Raw genomic sequence first — 16346 nt, 5'->3', positions numbered from 1 at the left:
TCTCTGTTGTTTTCCCTCCTCTGTTGTTGCTGAGATAAAGGGAAGTGATAAGTCTGTGGTTAAACTCCTTTGATAACAGTGAAACCCGGGCGTGCCCATTAGATGCAACAGGTTTTATTTCAAATAACAAACTGTTTTAGGGAATTTTTGCCTCTTGGGGAAGTGCCATCAAGTGTTCAGCTTGGCAGAAATATTGTCGTACCCTGAATAGGTAAGTCATCAAAATGATTCCATTAAAATTGATTGGCACTGTAGAGGCCACCAAAATGGGTGTTCACAAGACTCAAAGGCCATGCAAATGGGTGAACTTGGCTAGTTCCAAGTAATTACTTCAGAAAGCAAGACAACAAAATCAATTCCAAACCCTATTAAAGGGTGAATGGTCATCGCTTACCGAAGACGCCCGCTCGTCCCCCTTCTACCCAGACACCGCAGGGAGCAGCGTGAGATTGTGACACGTGTATCGATGCTGCCTTCCGGTACCTTGGTTTCCTCTGGCGTAATGTTGGGCTGATGCCGTCTCGTCCCTCCCCTGTCTCTCTGGGCTTGGGGCTTTATGGAGGAACATGTCCAGTTTAAGGTGGTAATCTCTACCACTTACTAAGCACTCTGAGGTATAAGTCAAGAGCTGTGTTACACATTTTCATAAATTATCTTTTTAATACAGTAGCCCTGTCGTGTAGCTGCTGTTAACTCATCCCATTTTATAAATAAGCAGAGGTTTAAAGACATTTGTCAAACACCCAGTCAGTCTGAAAAATCTATTTAGGGGGGACTGTGTCCCTTCCTGGGAAGCTTTATGAATGGAGGACAGAAAAATCCGTGTCACTTTGCAAACTGACATAGTCTCTCTCTGCCGTGAGAACTCTGGGCCCAAGGATACTTGCCTTTTATCCCTGGAACATCAATTTATACTTGGCCACAAAAGCGCGTTTCTCCTCTGAGTTTCGCTGTTCGAGGCAATTTGTAAAAATATCTCCCTCCCTGATCTCCATGCACATGAAGGATGACTCAGTTGTCATGGGAGTGAGAGAGACAGTTATCATGGCCATAAATATCGGCTCTTCAGAGTCCTGTACCACAGGAAAAGCACTAAAATCAGTTCAAATCTTCACTTTAGCCGGCACGCAGTTTTATGCGTCTCCACTTCAACGTGACCATAAAGACCAGAGTAAGGCAGGAGATAAGACTCTCCACATTCTGATTCCAGAAAAAACACCTGGGTTCTACCTCAGATTGAGACAAGTCCTCGCACAGGCCCGTGAAACGTTAGGATACGGCGATGTTGCAGAAGAGTGCTGAACTGAGCCGCGCTTGATCTGACTCAGGCTAACGACAAGGGGCCTGTGCTCGAGGTGTCCGTGAGCGCACTTGAGGCAGGATCATGCAGCTGACGCTTGGGAGGCTGGTCTGGCCACAAAGCATCGTGTAGCCCAGCGTGCTGAGTCAAGAATCCTAGGAAAACAGACATGATTTTAACTTACTCTCATTGCCACTAGGCTCCTAATTACAATGCCATCCTGTCCTCCAGAGAATGCATCCTACGAAATAAACTTATATTAGAAACCTCCTTTTAATGAGGTCTCTCAGTACTTTAGAACCTAAATCCTTTTTAATTGGATTCAAGCTAGAACTACCTTCTACCACATTTAACCCTGGGATGCCTTCCTCGTGTGAAGTTATCTCTGTTCGTTGGGCCCCGGGAGAAGGAACAGTTCCTGCCGTCCCCACGACAGACCCACGGCGTCCACACGGGGACCCATCGCTGCCTCAAAACTCTGAGGAGGCCTGCCCGGCCAGTCACACCGGTTTTAGGGAGACTACTCCCATGTGGCCTTCCAGTTGGCTTATCAGACTCAACCTAAAGTTATTTTTTTCTTACCTTCAGAGAAAAATTACAGTCCTCCTTCTAAGTCCAGAATTTGTCTTTTCAAAATGAAAACGCAACCAAATCTGCAGTTTGCCTCTTACCTTGCATCCCCAAGATCTAATGACATTCTCCCACAAAGGAGGCTGCTTGCTTGCTCCGCCCTGTCCGCCATGGCTCGTTGACAAGCACGTGCACCGAGGCATCTGGCCTTCCCTTGCCTAGCGTGGGAGCGATCGCGAAACGGCTAAATGCAGTGATGGGCCTATCTGGGGGAAAGGTGACATTAAAATTCTTCAGATACCTTTGCAGCTGTTACACATTTGAAGTGGTCTAACACAAGTGGGTTTTTTTTTTCAGAGGCCCGGGGACAGGGAGAGAGAGCCGATTCCAGAAACTTTGCCCTTGATGTCTTTTCTGTCTCTGCAGTGCTCTTGCTGGGATTTACATAATAATGGTGAGGAAGCGTTGCAATGCACACAAAGCTGTGCACATTCCTCAGTTGTTTTCCCAAAAGGCTTAAAAATGCGGTAGATTTAATCTAGGTCAAAAAAAAAAAAAAAAAGAACCCTCCATTTTCTTGGCCGAAGATTTAGAGAGTACTCCTAGGGGTACCAGGAGACAGATCCTCCAGGTGAGGTCCCCAGGACAGCAGGAGGCTGGGGGTGGCCTAGATCTTGTGGCCAATAAACAGAAAGTGGTCACGGCGGGTCAGGTGCAGGGTCTGAGGGCAGCGGGGCGGGGTTGTGCAGAGTGGGTGACATACGTTCTGTGTCCTCGGGTTGAACGGCCGGCTCGAGTTTGTTGTAGGGCAAGTAACCCTGCTGGGGACGTGAGTCAAGCTTCTCGATTCTCGGAGGAACGCAGCATCCGTGCCCCAGGCACCCGGCCATGCTTTGTCCCCGTTTTGTCCCTGAGGTTCCCGGGGGATTCCCTCGGGATTGCGCCTGGCGATCCAAGCGGTGGGGTCCCCCCCTCCCCCCCGAGAGCAGAATGGCAGCGGTGTCCCCCTGCTTCCTAGGTAATGGCCAGGTGGTAAGCCTTTTTTTTTTTTTTACATCAGGGCACCAGTTTGCTCAAACTCCGTAAAGCGAAGCTGATTGGATGCGGTTCCGTTAAACGCTGATTGCTACAGGATGTGGCGTTTGCTCTGGGTAGCTAGGGAAGTCCCGCTCTTAGATAGACGGGGGTGAAAAGTTGGTCTCGGAAGGCTGGCTGAAGTTTCAGACAGAAGGTTTAGGTTATAAAAAGGTATTTCTGGCTCCGTGAAAGCGGGCTGCGGCAGTTCTGGGGGTCTCAGAGGAAGGCAGAGCCCGTCAGGTGGTTGACGGCATACCCTGATGATCAGCGTGGACACCGCAGAGTGCGGTCAGTCCCCAGTGACTGAGATGGTTATGCCTTTGCTCTTAGCCCCTTGTGGGTACTCTGTTAACTACCTCTGGGGGTGACGGAGAGGCAAGTTACTAGCATTAACTGGTTGTAAAATTCCGTGAGGAGACGGTACCGAAGCCCAGAGAAAGCTGTGCCCCCTTAACGTCCTCTGATTTTTTTCCCCTTAGTTTTGAGTTTAAAGCAGAAAAGGAGGGGAGTGCAAAACAAAACTCATGTCTTTTCTTGCAGGTCTTTCCCATAGCTACCTAATGTTTGCTTTGATGGCTGCTTTTTTTTTTTTTTTTAATTTTTTTCTTTAACGTTTATTCATTGCTGAGACACAGAGATCGAGCATGAGCGGGGGAGGGGCAGAGAGGGAGACACAGAATCCGAAGCGGGCTCCAGGCTCCGAGCTGTCAGCGCAGAGCCCGACGCGGGGCTCAAACTCACGGACCGTGAGATCATGACCTGAGCCGAAGTCAGACGCTTAACTGACAGAGCCACCCCGGCGCCCCATATTGCTGCTTTTTTTATTCCTTTACTTCATGTCTCTCATTCTGTCCTTGCAGCCAGCCTGGTTCAACACCCACGTCCAGAAGAGCTGCCATAAGGAATTCGCACACAGGAGCACGTAAACGTGCTCAGCGAGGGGGCTGGGTTTTCAACGTAGCTGGTGAAATTAGAGCATTAATGGTTTGGTCCTATCTTGAGCTCCCCTAAAGCAAGCCAGATTTTGAGGCCTGAGAGGGAACAAACAGCTAGGACCTTGGAGGCCATGAGTTAACAATGTTGCATTTGATTGGGGACTTGTTTCTTGGTGGGTGGGCTTCTAGCTGAGGAAAGGGCTACATGCCTGCCTCTCCAGGGTACTGGTTCGCGTCTGCTTACGTTTGAAGAATGACATTCTGTCATTGTCTTTTTCCTCAAGATGCGAAATGTCAACCTTCCAGCCACAGGAAAATTACTTCTCTCTCTCTCTTTTTTTTTTAAGGTCATTGCTAAGTTTTAAAAATTTTAATTCAGGGGATTTTTGATGGGGCTTTTTGAACCTTTAACTGCTTTGTAGAAACTGAAAGTCGGGGGTCTTGGCAAAGGTGAGGCCAATGATTGAGAATCTAAACCTCCCGCATGTGGAACACTTACTTGAGCACAAAATGTACCACTTAGATCAACAACCTTTGGACTCTGAAAAAAAAGTATTAAATTCTCTCTATAGAAGCTAAAATTGAGGAAGAAAATAGATTACCCGGGGAATCAAGTATGGGGACTATGTCCTCTTTTGACTTAAACTGGATCGTGTGCTACCGACTTGACCAGAAGCCAAGATCCCAATTGAGGGGACTTGTGTAAAGCGGGCACCTGTTTTGCTTACAAATGTGTGTACAAAAGAGAGCTTCATTCACAGAAAGGGGGAAAAAAACATAGCGGGTTCACTAATTTAGCCTTCCAGGGCCTTCGGTCCCTTGATCTGTGGGCACCTCAGAATTCAAAGGCAGCCTTTAAAAGAGTTCTCAATTCACTACATGATGGCTTTGTCGATGTCCTGAATTCGAATATATCTTGAGCTAAATTTGTCTGCCAGAACTGTTAACTTTGTTTTTAAAAGAAATAAGTATAGTGTTCAGTCATCAGGTGATCATTCTCTAGTTGTCTTCAAGGGTTTATTTGCTTAGATTTGGAAAGATAAATTTTGTAAGTTTGATATGTTGAATGGCCTTGGAGGTGTGGACAACCCCTGCTCTTTACCCCACGGATGGAGTTCACGTGGGGAGACAGTTGTTCAGTGCATAACACCTTAAGCTCCACACATGAAATACTTTTATTTTATCAGCTTAGCCAGAGTTGTGGGAAATTACTTTTTTCCTTGCCTTCTTTCTTCCATCATGATGCTACTCTTCAGTAATAATAACAATATGAAAGAGTTATGTATTTCAGAAGATGTTCCACAATTTTCCATATTAAGATGTTACTAAAGAATAGCATCAAAAAAAGAATCAACAGTTAGGACTAGAACATTCCAGAAAGGCCCTTTCTCCCATTTATGAGAGTGCCTTTCAAGGAGCATTTTCCTCAGTCCAGGAGATTGGTGGCTCCAGGAGAGTCATGAGGGGCTTCTCAGAGGGCTGGCCCCTGTGCCATGGTGAGTGTGAATTGTGGGCCTGGGGTCTGAGACTTCAACCCTAGGGTTGACAAGTGACTATTTCAATAATTGAAGACCATTCAAGTCACTGACCTCCCATCTTTAAGCCTGGGTTCTATAGTAAAAACTGCCTTATCATCCATACTTTAGAGTAAAAGATAACGCTGCCTTTTTAAAATGGCATCTCTACAGCATTAACCCTTAGTCATTCCCCCTCATATGGAAAGGTTCAGAAAACTCAGAGGAAATTTCTTCAGTGAGTACGTTGTCGATTTTCCTAAGGGCAGAACTGGTTTTAAAATCTGGTTTTGGGGGCACCTGAGTGGCTCAGTTGGTTAAGCATCCAACTTTAGCTCAGGTCATGATCTCACAGTTTGTGAGTTTGAGCCCCACATTGGGCTCTGTCTGACAGCTCAGAGCCTGGAGCCTGCTTCGGATTCTGTGCCCCCCTCCCCCACTCACGTTTTCTCTCTCTCTCCCTCTCCCTCTCTCTCTCTCTCTCTCAAAAGTAAATAATTAAAAAAATTTTTTTTAATCTGGTTTTTGGTATCATTCCCCAAGGGCTGTGTCTACACTGCCCTCCACACTGAAGAATAGACATACAGTGCTGTTTCACTCAGGGCAAGCCATGATATAAAGTGGTTATGTCTACATAAGCAATGCATTTTTTTTTTCCCCAGTGAGTATTATTACCAAGAGTTTCCAAGTAAAGATTTTCAAGAGAAACAGCTGTGGTTTGAAAAGATTTGTGATAATCCAGATGGTTTCTTTGAGGATAAATCTACTTGATCATTTAAAATTAAAGTCTTTCAGTAGAGTTGAGTGTCTTTATGATTTTAAATACACTACGTGTGTGTGTGTGTGTGTGTGTGTGTGTGTGTGTGTGTGTGTGTGTGTGTGTAGATACCATTGGCCTGTCTTGCTTGGGGCTTTATCTTTGGAAACAACAAAAACCTCCTCACAGTGTCTCAAATTATTCTGCAATTAAGCTGGCAATATACCTGAGGGAACTCTGGGTGACAGCAGAAACTATTTGTGAAGAGTTATAGACAGCAACTACTCTGTCTGGAGTATATGCACTTAGCCTCTGTGGGAATTGCCTCCCGCACCTTCCGAGACAAGATGCCTAATCATATTGCACAATTATAATGCTGATTGCGCATTGCTTCACACGTCGAACACATGCCATCAGATTGCTAGCCTTGTCAACTTGTGGGAATCGGGGCGGCCAAAGGCCCCTAGTTCCCCTGACTCACTCCTTCGGGGCCCAGTGTCCACTTGGGGCTCACTGACCACCCACAGAGGCTCACCATGAGGTTTGCGCTGGTCACCCTTCATAGATGGCACTTGGCACCCCAAGATCTTTCTAGACCTTCTTGCCCATCAAAGCTAATCTTATGTTGCCTTCCTGGGAGCTTTCCTGGATGTTCCAAAGTGAAGCAGCAGAGTGAATTCCTCGGGAGATGTGAGTGGCCAGTGAGCTTTACTGCGTTACCCTTCCCCAAGATGTGCACAGACTCCTCAGCATCTCTTCACGATCAGTAGAGGAGTCCTCACTGGTGGACGTGTTAGGCTCTGTGTGGACCTGACACGCTGGTATTTGGCTCTGGAACCTCTTCCCAAGTTTTACCACCGAACCTACTGGCAGCCATGAATTTAAAAAGCCGTGGTGAGGAGCAATGGGGAGGTGTTGATAAATAGAGCCATGGAAAGTGGGTTATTATTTGGGGGGCGGGGGGCTCTTAAATCCAGAGCTCTTAACTGATACAGTGAATTGTCAAAAAGAAAAAAAAAAAACCCTGTTACCATGGGACAACCATAAATTAACCTGTGGGCAGAACATCATGTTTATCTTTTCAAAATTTCTGCTACGGGCAGAGACCCCCTGAATGGGTGGATAAAGGTGGCGAGAGTTGTACAGTCCACGTGCGTGTGAGACTGTGTGAAATGGACAAGGAAGAAACGTGGGAAACAGCACAACTCAACGGCGTTGAGTAGAAACCGGAGGGCGGAGACGTGGCCAAAGCACCCGGCTCATCAAACTGCGTTAGTCTCTGCTAATCCCCCAGAGGCACCTGCCAGGTCACTTCCCATCTCTGAAACGGAACAGAACCGTCTTTGGTACCGCCACCGGTGGCAGGGAGAGAGGGGCATTCCAGAGTGATGCTGACCCCTGAGGGGTCGTCCGCCCTGGTGCCTGCCACAGCCGCTGACCATTGAAGGGCATCTGTGGCCGTTGTCGGTGTTTAACTGCCCACCTTACAAGGGTGTTTGAAAAAGAAACGGGCTAAAGGGGGGAGGTCCATCCCCCGAATCGGATTGCTAAGCCATCTGGTGCTGCAGCTGACCTGAAAATGAATCCAGTAAATTTCAGACCTGAGTTACAGCTGGCATAGGGAAATCTAAGAGACAGGTGGTTCCCTTAACAGCTGTACATCCAGTTAGGGTAGGCAAGAAAGAAAATTCCAACTCTGTTGAACCTTCATGGATTTCCTGGGATCTTTAGTAGCCCCCGGCCCTTTTGCCTTGATAATGACCACATCGGGGCAAATAATCTATCTCTCCCTTCCTTGGTTGAAATAATCTGTGTGGGTCAATGCATCTAAGATTTCAAGTGGGCATGTCAAGTGGTGGATGGAGGAAAAAAGACTATGGTTGTTAGCCAGGAGGGTACTCCCAGAAATGAGAGTCTTTCAAGCACGTTTCTACTCTGGATTAATACAGACTAGTGTCTCTTGAGGGGAATAACCACACATTGCTGTATCTAAGGTGGCTACTTAAATTTGTAGTTCCACATACCATAAATTTTAAGATAACTTTAATCAAACACTGTTTTTATTCAGTGAATCAGTATGCATGCTGAATGAAGTGCAAGCAAAGAATCATTTGGACTTAAAAAAAAAATGTGTTGTGAATGGAACACTTCGGCTATATAGCCATGTTGTTTTGAGAAGGAGTTGAGGCAGACCTGGTTTTTATTCACTGATTGAGAGGTAATGAAACTAACTAAGGTGCAGAGGAAGTAAGATGTTTCTGTCTAAGTCACTCAGGAACCCAAATGTGTGAAACCAAAAGTAGAATCTTGGGGTGATATTCCCAATCCTAATGTCTTCCCCCCGGAACCCCCACGATTGTGCAAATTGTTCATTGCATGCGGGTGCCCAGCTGAGACCACAGGTAGAGGCAGAAATTCAGCCCGGACCCCGCTCACCAAGCCTTGGGCCATGGCAAGGGGCTATGCCCATCTGGAGATGGGACACCTTTTCCCAAGGTGCCAAGTCTGTTAGTGGAGTCTGAGGGGCCTGCGCTGTTGGGTTGGGGTCGGGAAACATCACCATGTTAGCCAGAATATTCTTCTGTGCGTTACAACGAGAAGCATAGCTTATTTTGGCGTAATCTCTAAAAACTCTTGTCTAAACGGATATAGAGTCAGGGAGGCGAGAGCTATGCACAATTTGAAGGGGGTCTGTTGAGGTGACCCTGATTTCACCGTAGCAGTTGTACAGGCAGAGTGGGCCCTGGGTGAGACTGGACAGTGTTTGAGATCTGGGGTATCTTCCCATCTCCCCTTTTGGACATGAGGCTCCTTTCCCCATTCCTTTCCCCTCTGCCTCCCGATGCCGCATCACTCTGACATCAGCTTCAGACTTGCCCTTTCTACACACACAGTGACACCCACACCCACAAACACCTTGTGCTCACTAAGAACGTCGTTCAAAAGGAAAGCGCTTTAACCAGATTCATACTAACATGTAAATAGCTGGGAGCGATTAGATGTTTCCATCCCCAAGGGCAGCATTTTAATACTTAAGTAGGAAATGAACTGCACCTTCCTGGTGGATGTCAGGCAGTGAGAAGGCGTAGGGATTCTGTTGCAGGGTTAAAGGCAGGAGAGCCTTCTTTATTCCCAAGAGCATCGCGCATTGGTCTGAGCTCTTCCCGTTGTCCCCACACATGGGGTTCACTCACTTGGATCATCGTGCTTCTCGCTGCTTTCATCTTACTGTCTTCAGCTGTCTGTGTTCGGGGCCCCTGCCCTTCCACGGTCCCCGTGGGCCAGAATGAACTCCGTTCTCAGCTCTGAGCCTGGCCACGCTGGCCTGTGTTCCTGGGCTTCTGAATTGCCTTCTTTCCTGGCGAGCCTTACAGCCTCACAGCTTCCACTCCACCCCTCAGTCTTTTTCCTAAGTGCCCCACTCCCAAAACCTGTCTGCTTGAGAGCATCAGACTCTGCCTCAGTTTTGAAGCTCTGGTGACCAAGGCTGAAGTCAGGGGCCTCCCCCATTGCCCCTTCTCCGGCAGCCAACGTTGTAAGCCCGTGAGACGGGGAGAGGGAGAGAGGGAGAGGGGGAGGCGTTACCGAGGTTCTCTTAGGAGCTTTCAGAAAGCAGAGGTTATGTCTCTCTGTGCTTTTCTTACTCTAGCAAGCCCAGTGAAGCATAGTTGGTATTTTTTTTTTTTTTTTTTCTCCTTAGGGTGTTTATAGTGGGTTGCTGGAAGCTGGGATTTGACTTCCCTGTTTGAAGTTACTCCTGGATCCAGGGCGCCTGGATGGCTCAGTCAGTTAAGCATCTGACTTCCACTCAGTTCATGATCTCACCATTCATGAGTTTGAACCCCACGTCAGGCTCTGTGCTGACAGCTCAGAGCCTGGAGCCTGCTTGGGATTCTGTCTCTCTCTCTCTCTCTCTCTCTGCCCCTTCCCCCCTGCCCTGAAAAATAAACATTGAAAAAAAATTACAAAAAAAAGTTTACTCCTAGATCCTAAGCACATCCTATAGCTCATCTTGGGTTCACTTTATGCCACTGAAGCCACAGCCACTCATTAATTTGAAAAAGTTTTGTTAAAAAAAAAAAAAATCTACCATCAGGTCACATAACTCTGGGCAAAGAAGTCAGAATAGCTGAAGCGAAAAGCACGCTAAAAATAAAAATGGTCAGTCTGTCCATCTGTGATTTTAATTTTTTTAATGTTTATTTTTGAGAGACAGAGAGACAGAGTGTGAGCTGGGGAGGGGCAGAGAGAGAGAGAGAGAGAGAGAGAGAGAGAGAGAGAGAGAGAGAGAGAGACACAGTATCTGAAGAGGCTCCAGGCTCTGAGCTGTCAGCACAGAGCCCGACGCAGGGCTCGAACTCACAAGCTGTGAGATCATGACCTGAACCAAAGTCGGACACTTAACCGACTGAGCCACCACAGCCCTGTGATTCTTTCAAGAAACTGCATAATGTTCACTTTCTTCCATTGTGCCAATGAATGCCTACATTTTAGGAGTTCCTAATCCTTGGATGCATGTGGTATGAGTGCCAGGAAGCTATGATTGTTTTCTGCTTTCTCTAGAAGGTGATGTTTTGTATATTTAATTTCAGTAGACTGAAACAAAATCAAATCTACAACAAGTTTCCAAATTTCTTTTCCGAACGAGGAGGAAGCATCATAGATGTATTTAGGAAGGCTGAAGGAATGGAACTGCACTTTATTTTCCCCTACGTTTTTGAGTGAGTTTCCTTTTCAAATTTGTATTTAAATTCTAGCTAACATACAGTGCAATATTGGTTTCAGGAGTGGAATTCAGAGATTCATCCCTTACATACAACATGCAGTGCTCTCACAACAGGTGCCCTCCTTGATGCCCATCCCCCACCCACCTCCCCCCCATCAACCCTCAGTTTGTGCTTTTAAAGAGTCTGTAGTTAAGAGTCTCTTATGGTTTGTTTCCTCCTCTCTCTCTTTTATCCCCCTCCCATACATCCATCTGTTTTGCTCCTTAAATTCCACATGAGTGAAATCATATGGTGTTTGTCTTTCTCTGATTTATTTTGCTTAGCCTAATACACTCTAGCTCCGTCCACGTCATTGCAAATGGCGAGATCTCATTCTTTTTGACGGCTGAGTAATTTTCCGTTGTGTGCCACATCTTCTTTATCCATTCATCAGTCGATTTACCATCTAGGCTCTTGCTATAGCTTGACTATCGTTGACAATGCTGTTGTAAACATCAGGGTGCATGTGCCCCTTCAGATCTGTATTTTTGTCTCTTTGGGGTAAGTACCTAGTAGTGCAGTTGCCAGATCATAGGGTAGTTCTGTTTTTAACTTTTTGAGGAACCTCCTTACTGTTTTCCAGATTGGCTGCACCAGTCTGCATTTCCACCAACAGTGCAACAGAGTGCCCCTTTCTCTGCATCCTTGCTGACACCTGTTGTTTCTTGTGGTGTTAATTTTACCCCTTCTGACAGGTGTGAGGTGGTATCTCATTGTGGTTTTGATTTGTATTTCCCTGACGAGGAGTGATGTTCAGCATCTTTTCCTGTGTCTGTGAGCCATCTGGATGTCTTCTTTCGAAAATGTCTATTCATGTCTTCTGTCCATTTTGAATGAGGTTTTATTTTGAAAAACCAGAATGCCAATTTATGATTCTGCACTTCTGCTGGCTTATGATGCCAACCCCCTGTTCTCAGCTGTGCCATGTTTTCCAGCTCTTTGCCATACCCCCTTCACTCCCCAAAACAGAACCGAGGTCGATGCCTCAGTTACGCATTTCTTTCATGCTCCTTGCTCTGCTTGGTGTACGAGGACCTCTCAAAGCCCGCCCCAACTCTGTGGCTCCGTGCTTGAGGACCCTTCAGTACAGTCAGGCTGAAATATTTACAGTCTTCATGAGTGCATCTCCCCACTTTTTTTTCCTCCGTCCAGTTTACAAAGACAGCTCAGAGGCAGCCTCTTTTTTCTTTCGATTTTTATTTTTTTTTTAACATAATTTATTGACAAACTGGTTTCCATACAGCACCCAGTGCTCATCCCAACGAGTGCCTTCCTCGATGCCCATCACCCACTTTCCTCTCTCCCCCACCCCCCATCCACCCTCAGTCCATTCTCCGTATCCAAGAGTCTCTTAGGGTTTGCCTCCCTCCCTCTCTAACTTTTTTTTTCCTCTTCCCTCCCCCCTCCACCTGTGAGTGAAAACATACGGTATCTGTCTTTCTCTGACTTATTTCACTCAGCATAACACCTTCCAGTTCCATCCACGTTAAATTTTTAAAGATTTTGTCCACTCCCTTTTCCTGAGCCTAATTGTGCTAAGAAACTGTATGCTAATGAACAGATCCTTAACTGGTTTCTTTATCCGATTTAAGCAGCTACCTTAACCAGTATCTTTAGCTACAGGTTGGAGGTCAGCCATCCTTCAGAAGACAGAAGTGATGGTCTAAGGCTTCCACACCATTTTCTTTGGTAGAGGACATTGGTTAGGAAGAGGGGTTTTGCTGGCCTCTCCGGGGGGGCGGGGGGGGGGGCGGCATTTAGCCTGGACTCCCATCAGCTCTTGGAAATAAGGAATCAGAAGGTTGCCCATTGATGTGCTATAGCCGTATCTAACAATACATGGGACAGTGTGTCCAAACAGATGTTTGGAGACGTGACCACCGTCCTGTAACTAAATTTCCAAACTGGTTAAAATAGTCTTTCATTTTGGCCGACAAAAACTAAGTATCTCTCATATGGACCTTTGCATTATGATACCATGGTGTAGATAAGGAATAAAGCACTCTTTTAGCTTTTAAGAACCTTATAAGCCAGTGGTCTAAACTATTGGGTTTAAGAGAGTGTTTCAAAAGTGTGACGTTCTAGAATATCCCTTCAGGAAATTATAGTTGCTGTAAGTTTCTGCCTTTGTCACTGTGATTAAACACTTCTCCATCTGTACTCGCTACACACGCCCCATTAACACGTCACCCACCACTTCTGCCCTCATTCCTGAAGAGCTGTGTTCCAGGTAGTTGGTGCATAGAGTTATGAATTGATCTCCAACGTGGGTAAAGCTCATAAATGTGGTTTGGGTGAAAGGCATTGGTAAATGCTTTAGATGTTATTACTGTTCTCATGCACTTGATTATTTTTAAATTGTGCATCCTTTTAAGTAGATTATTTGTTCGCCGTAGTCTCCATTATATCTAAGCAAAGCACTCACAGAAATTTCTAAAACCTTTTCATTTCTCTCTGTAGGTTGTTGTTTCGTAACATTTTATACAAGAAAAGCTGCACTTGAGGCCCAGAATGCACTGCACAATATTAAAACTTTACCTGGGGTGAGTCGGTTTACTTTTGTACCAAAATCACTTTATTGCTTGAAAATGGTCCTTTCAACTGAAGGTTCTAGTGGCAAAAATGACTTTGGTCTTTTGAGGAGTGTGTGCTAACCCTTCTGTTCCCCTGCAGTAGCCAAAGCAGCTGGCCGACCCATAAAGGAGCATTGGCATTAATGCTGATGGAAAGAGTTCTCAAATAGTATGTCCCCTGGATAGAAAATCAGAGTGACCCCACTGCGCAGCAGCGGCTGCCAAAGAGTATTGGGTGGGCTGAGATTTTAAAAGGGGAAAAAAAAAAAACCCAATACACACGACAGAAGCAGATGGAAAAGGAAAAGCTTTTACTCACCAGGAACCCCTTTTGAAATTTAGTCTTAGATTTTCCTTTGAAAGGGCAAAATGTACCCTGTATGGCCATAATATTAAACCTCCTCATGGTTTCTCAATAGTCAGTGGCGGTTAACAACAAAGTCAATGTTTTAATGCCTAATTTGTGACTTCGTGTTGATAGAGAACGGAAAATACAAAGCTTCACAATTTTTTGCCATTTCCTTCCTGGTAATATTGGACGATTAGTACAATTGACAAGAAACGAACTGATGTTGTGTTTAGCTGCTTCATCAGAATACATTATTTCTGGGGTTTCATGGCAGTGTTATTTATTGCATGCTGGTATAAAGTTCCTGGGCTGTTTGGTGTTTTCCCCACTGACCCAAATATCAGTGATGAGTTCATTCAATGTCATGACAATGTGCGTTGGTTATAATGAAGAAGGTGTGGTGAGCAGAACAATGATTTTATTGACCTCTGTTTTGATCAAAAGAAAAGAAAGAGAACCCAGTGTCCCCGATGTTTCCAGGGCATAATTCTAGCTGTCGTTTTGTTGTCTCTGTAGACACACACGAACACACAAGCTCACACACACGCATTTGCTTAGCTACCTTAGATCCATTGAAAATTTCATGGGATTTGTCACGGCAAGATACTCAAGAAAAAGTTTTCAAAACATTAGTCACCCGAAAGTACTAAATTATGAACCCTGGTCTTCAGTCACACCACTGTGGCTTCTCCCTTTTCCTTAGAGCAAATCAAATAGTGGAAGATTCAAAAAAGCAAGCATGTGATACCAGAATTCTCTGTCCCAGTTTCACGACTTCTTCCTCAAACCCTTTAAGTGGTTTTATTTAGTAAGGCAGCTTTTAGTACATTTCAGTGCTTTGCTCCATGACTTTTAAGTATTATTTAAAAAAAAAAAAATCTTTTTAAATGTTTATTTTTGAGAGAGAGGGAAATAGCATGAGGGAGACAGAATCCAAAGCAGGCTCCAGGCTCTGAGCTGTCAAGCCCGTGAACGGCGAGATCATGACCTGAGCTTGAAGTCAGACACTCAACCAACTGAGCCACCCAGGCACCCCTAAGTATTATTTGAAATAATTTTATTATTTATTTATTTTGCTTATAAATGGAAATATTTTCTCCAATGGAAATTCTAGGAGGTTACAGTGTTTGGTCACATTTTCAAATGAAGCAACCAAGGCAAATATTTATTAAATTTTTTTTTTTTAAGTTTATTTATTTTTGAGACAGAGAGAGACAGAGCATGAACGGGGGAGGGGTCAGAGAGAGTGGGAGACACAGAATCAGAAGCAGGCTCCAGGCTCTGAGCCATCAGCCCAGAGCCCGATGCGGGGCTCGAACTCACGGACCGCGAGATCGTGACCTGAGCCGAAGTCGGACGCTCAACCGACTGAGCCACCCAGGTGCCCCAACCAAGGCAAATATTGACTGGTTCGGCCAACTGTAGGATATTCTTGTTTAAATTTCTCAGTCTCCTGATCAAACCCAAAGGCTACTTTGTATTCCCACTTTTGAAAAGAAATACTTTACAGTAATCCGTACACAAAATCCGTTCTAGGTATGTTTAAAAAAAGTACTTGAGATGATGAATTTATTTAGCATTTAGGGTATATTGATGCCAAATCGCATTCTGTTTTAAACTAATGCAAAGCTTGGGTAATTTGAATTCATGTGCTCCACTGAAACTTGAACAGCTACCTGTATGCCATCCTTACGGGTGAAGACACTCTCAAGAAACCCAGAGTCAATATGATGAGTGAGCCATGTTGAAAAACATACGAGGGACTAAGTCTGCCTCTGTTGGGGACATCTTATCCTGACCCTTTCTTAGCAAACAAGTAGCATCTTCCGTATTAAAAAAAAAAAATTTGGTGCATCTATCTGTTTTTCTCTTCTTAAAAATTCTACATGCAAAAGTCGCGAATGGTGATGCTGGAGATATGTTATTAAGGGCAAGAACTCTGGAGTTGGAAAAGATGGTTTGGGGATTGTTTTGGTTTTCTTTAATCCAGTTCAGTTTCATTTGCCCAATGACTTCGGGCGGGTTAAGTGGAAATTTTGAGAAGACAGGTCTGATTTGTAGGCTGATAGCCTTCACAGTGCACACACTGTAGCTACATTTGACGCTTCAAATTAGGTAACTGGGAACAGGGTTTCACATCTTGCATTTATGTATACCTTTATCTGATAAACATCACCCTGAACAGCTATAGGCAAAACCTGAAAGTAGTTTCCTTTCAGCTGTGAGCTTTTGGTGGACAGGAGGCAGGGGGACCAGACATGAAAGATTAATGCTTATTTTAGGGGAAAAAATATTACAGGGTGCCTTGCTGTTTGATTACAAGCCTTGGAATTAGTCAACATTTCCATAATTCTAAACCAATATACACCTGTTTTCCCACTGTGATGTGAAGGCACAACTTAATTTAACAGAAACCCTGCTGTGCTAAATCTCTCATTAAATACCAAGTGAGTTCGGTAATTTAAAGTTGTAGCACTACTATTTTAACTGGTTGCCTTCATATTA

The 16346-nt window shown here is 45.1% G+C and overlaps 1 protein-coding gene across 15 annotated transcripts in view; it reads left to right on the top strand.

Moving 5' to 3' along the window:
• The window catches only part of CELF2 (CUGBP Elav-like family member 2), an 832193-nt gene that overhangs the window by 701987 nt on the left and 113860 nt on the right, over positions 1–16346 (top strand). For all 15 annotated transcript variants that reach the window (XM_019460830.2, XM_019460833.2, XM_019460824.2 and 12 more), the window contains one exon: positions 13380–13462. In XM_019460830.2, coding sequence (XP_019316375.1) covers positions 13380–13462 — 83 coding nt within the window. The remainder of the gene's footprint in view (positions 1–13379; positions 13463–16346) is intronic.

This window comes from Panthera pardus, unplaced genomic scaffold (assembly GCF_024362965.1).
Source record: "Panthera pardus isolate Hobbes unplaced genomic scaffold, ASM2436296v1 HiC_scaffold_6, whole genome shotgun sequence".
Lineage (NCBI taxonomy): Eukaryota > Metazoa > Chordata > Mammalia > Carnivora > Felidae > Panthera > Panthera pardus.
Note: the sequence above shows the minus strand (reverse complement) of the source record. Positions and strands in the feature narration are given on the sequence as shown.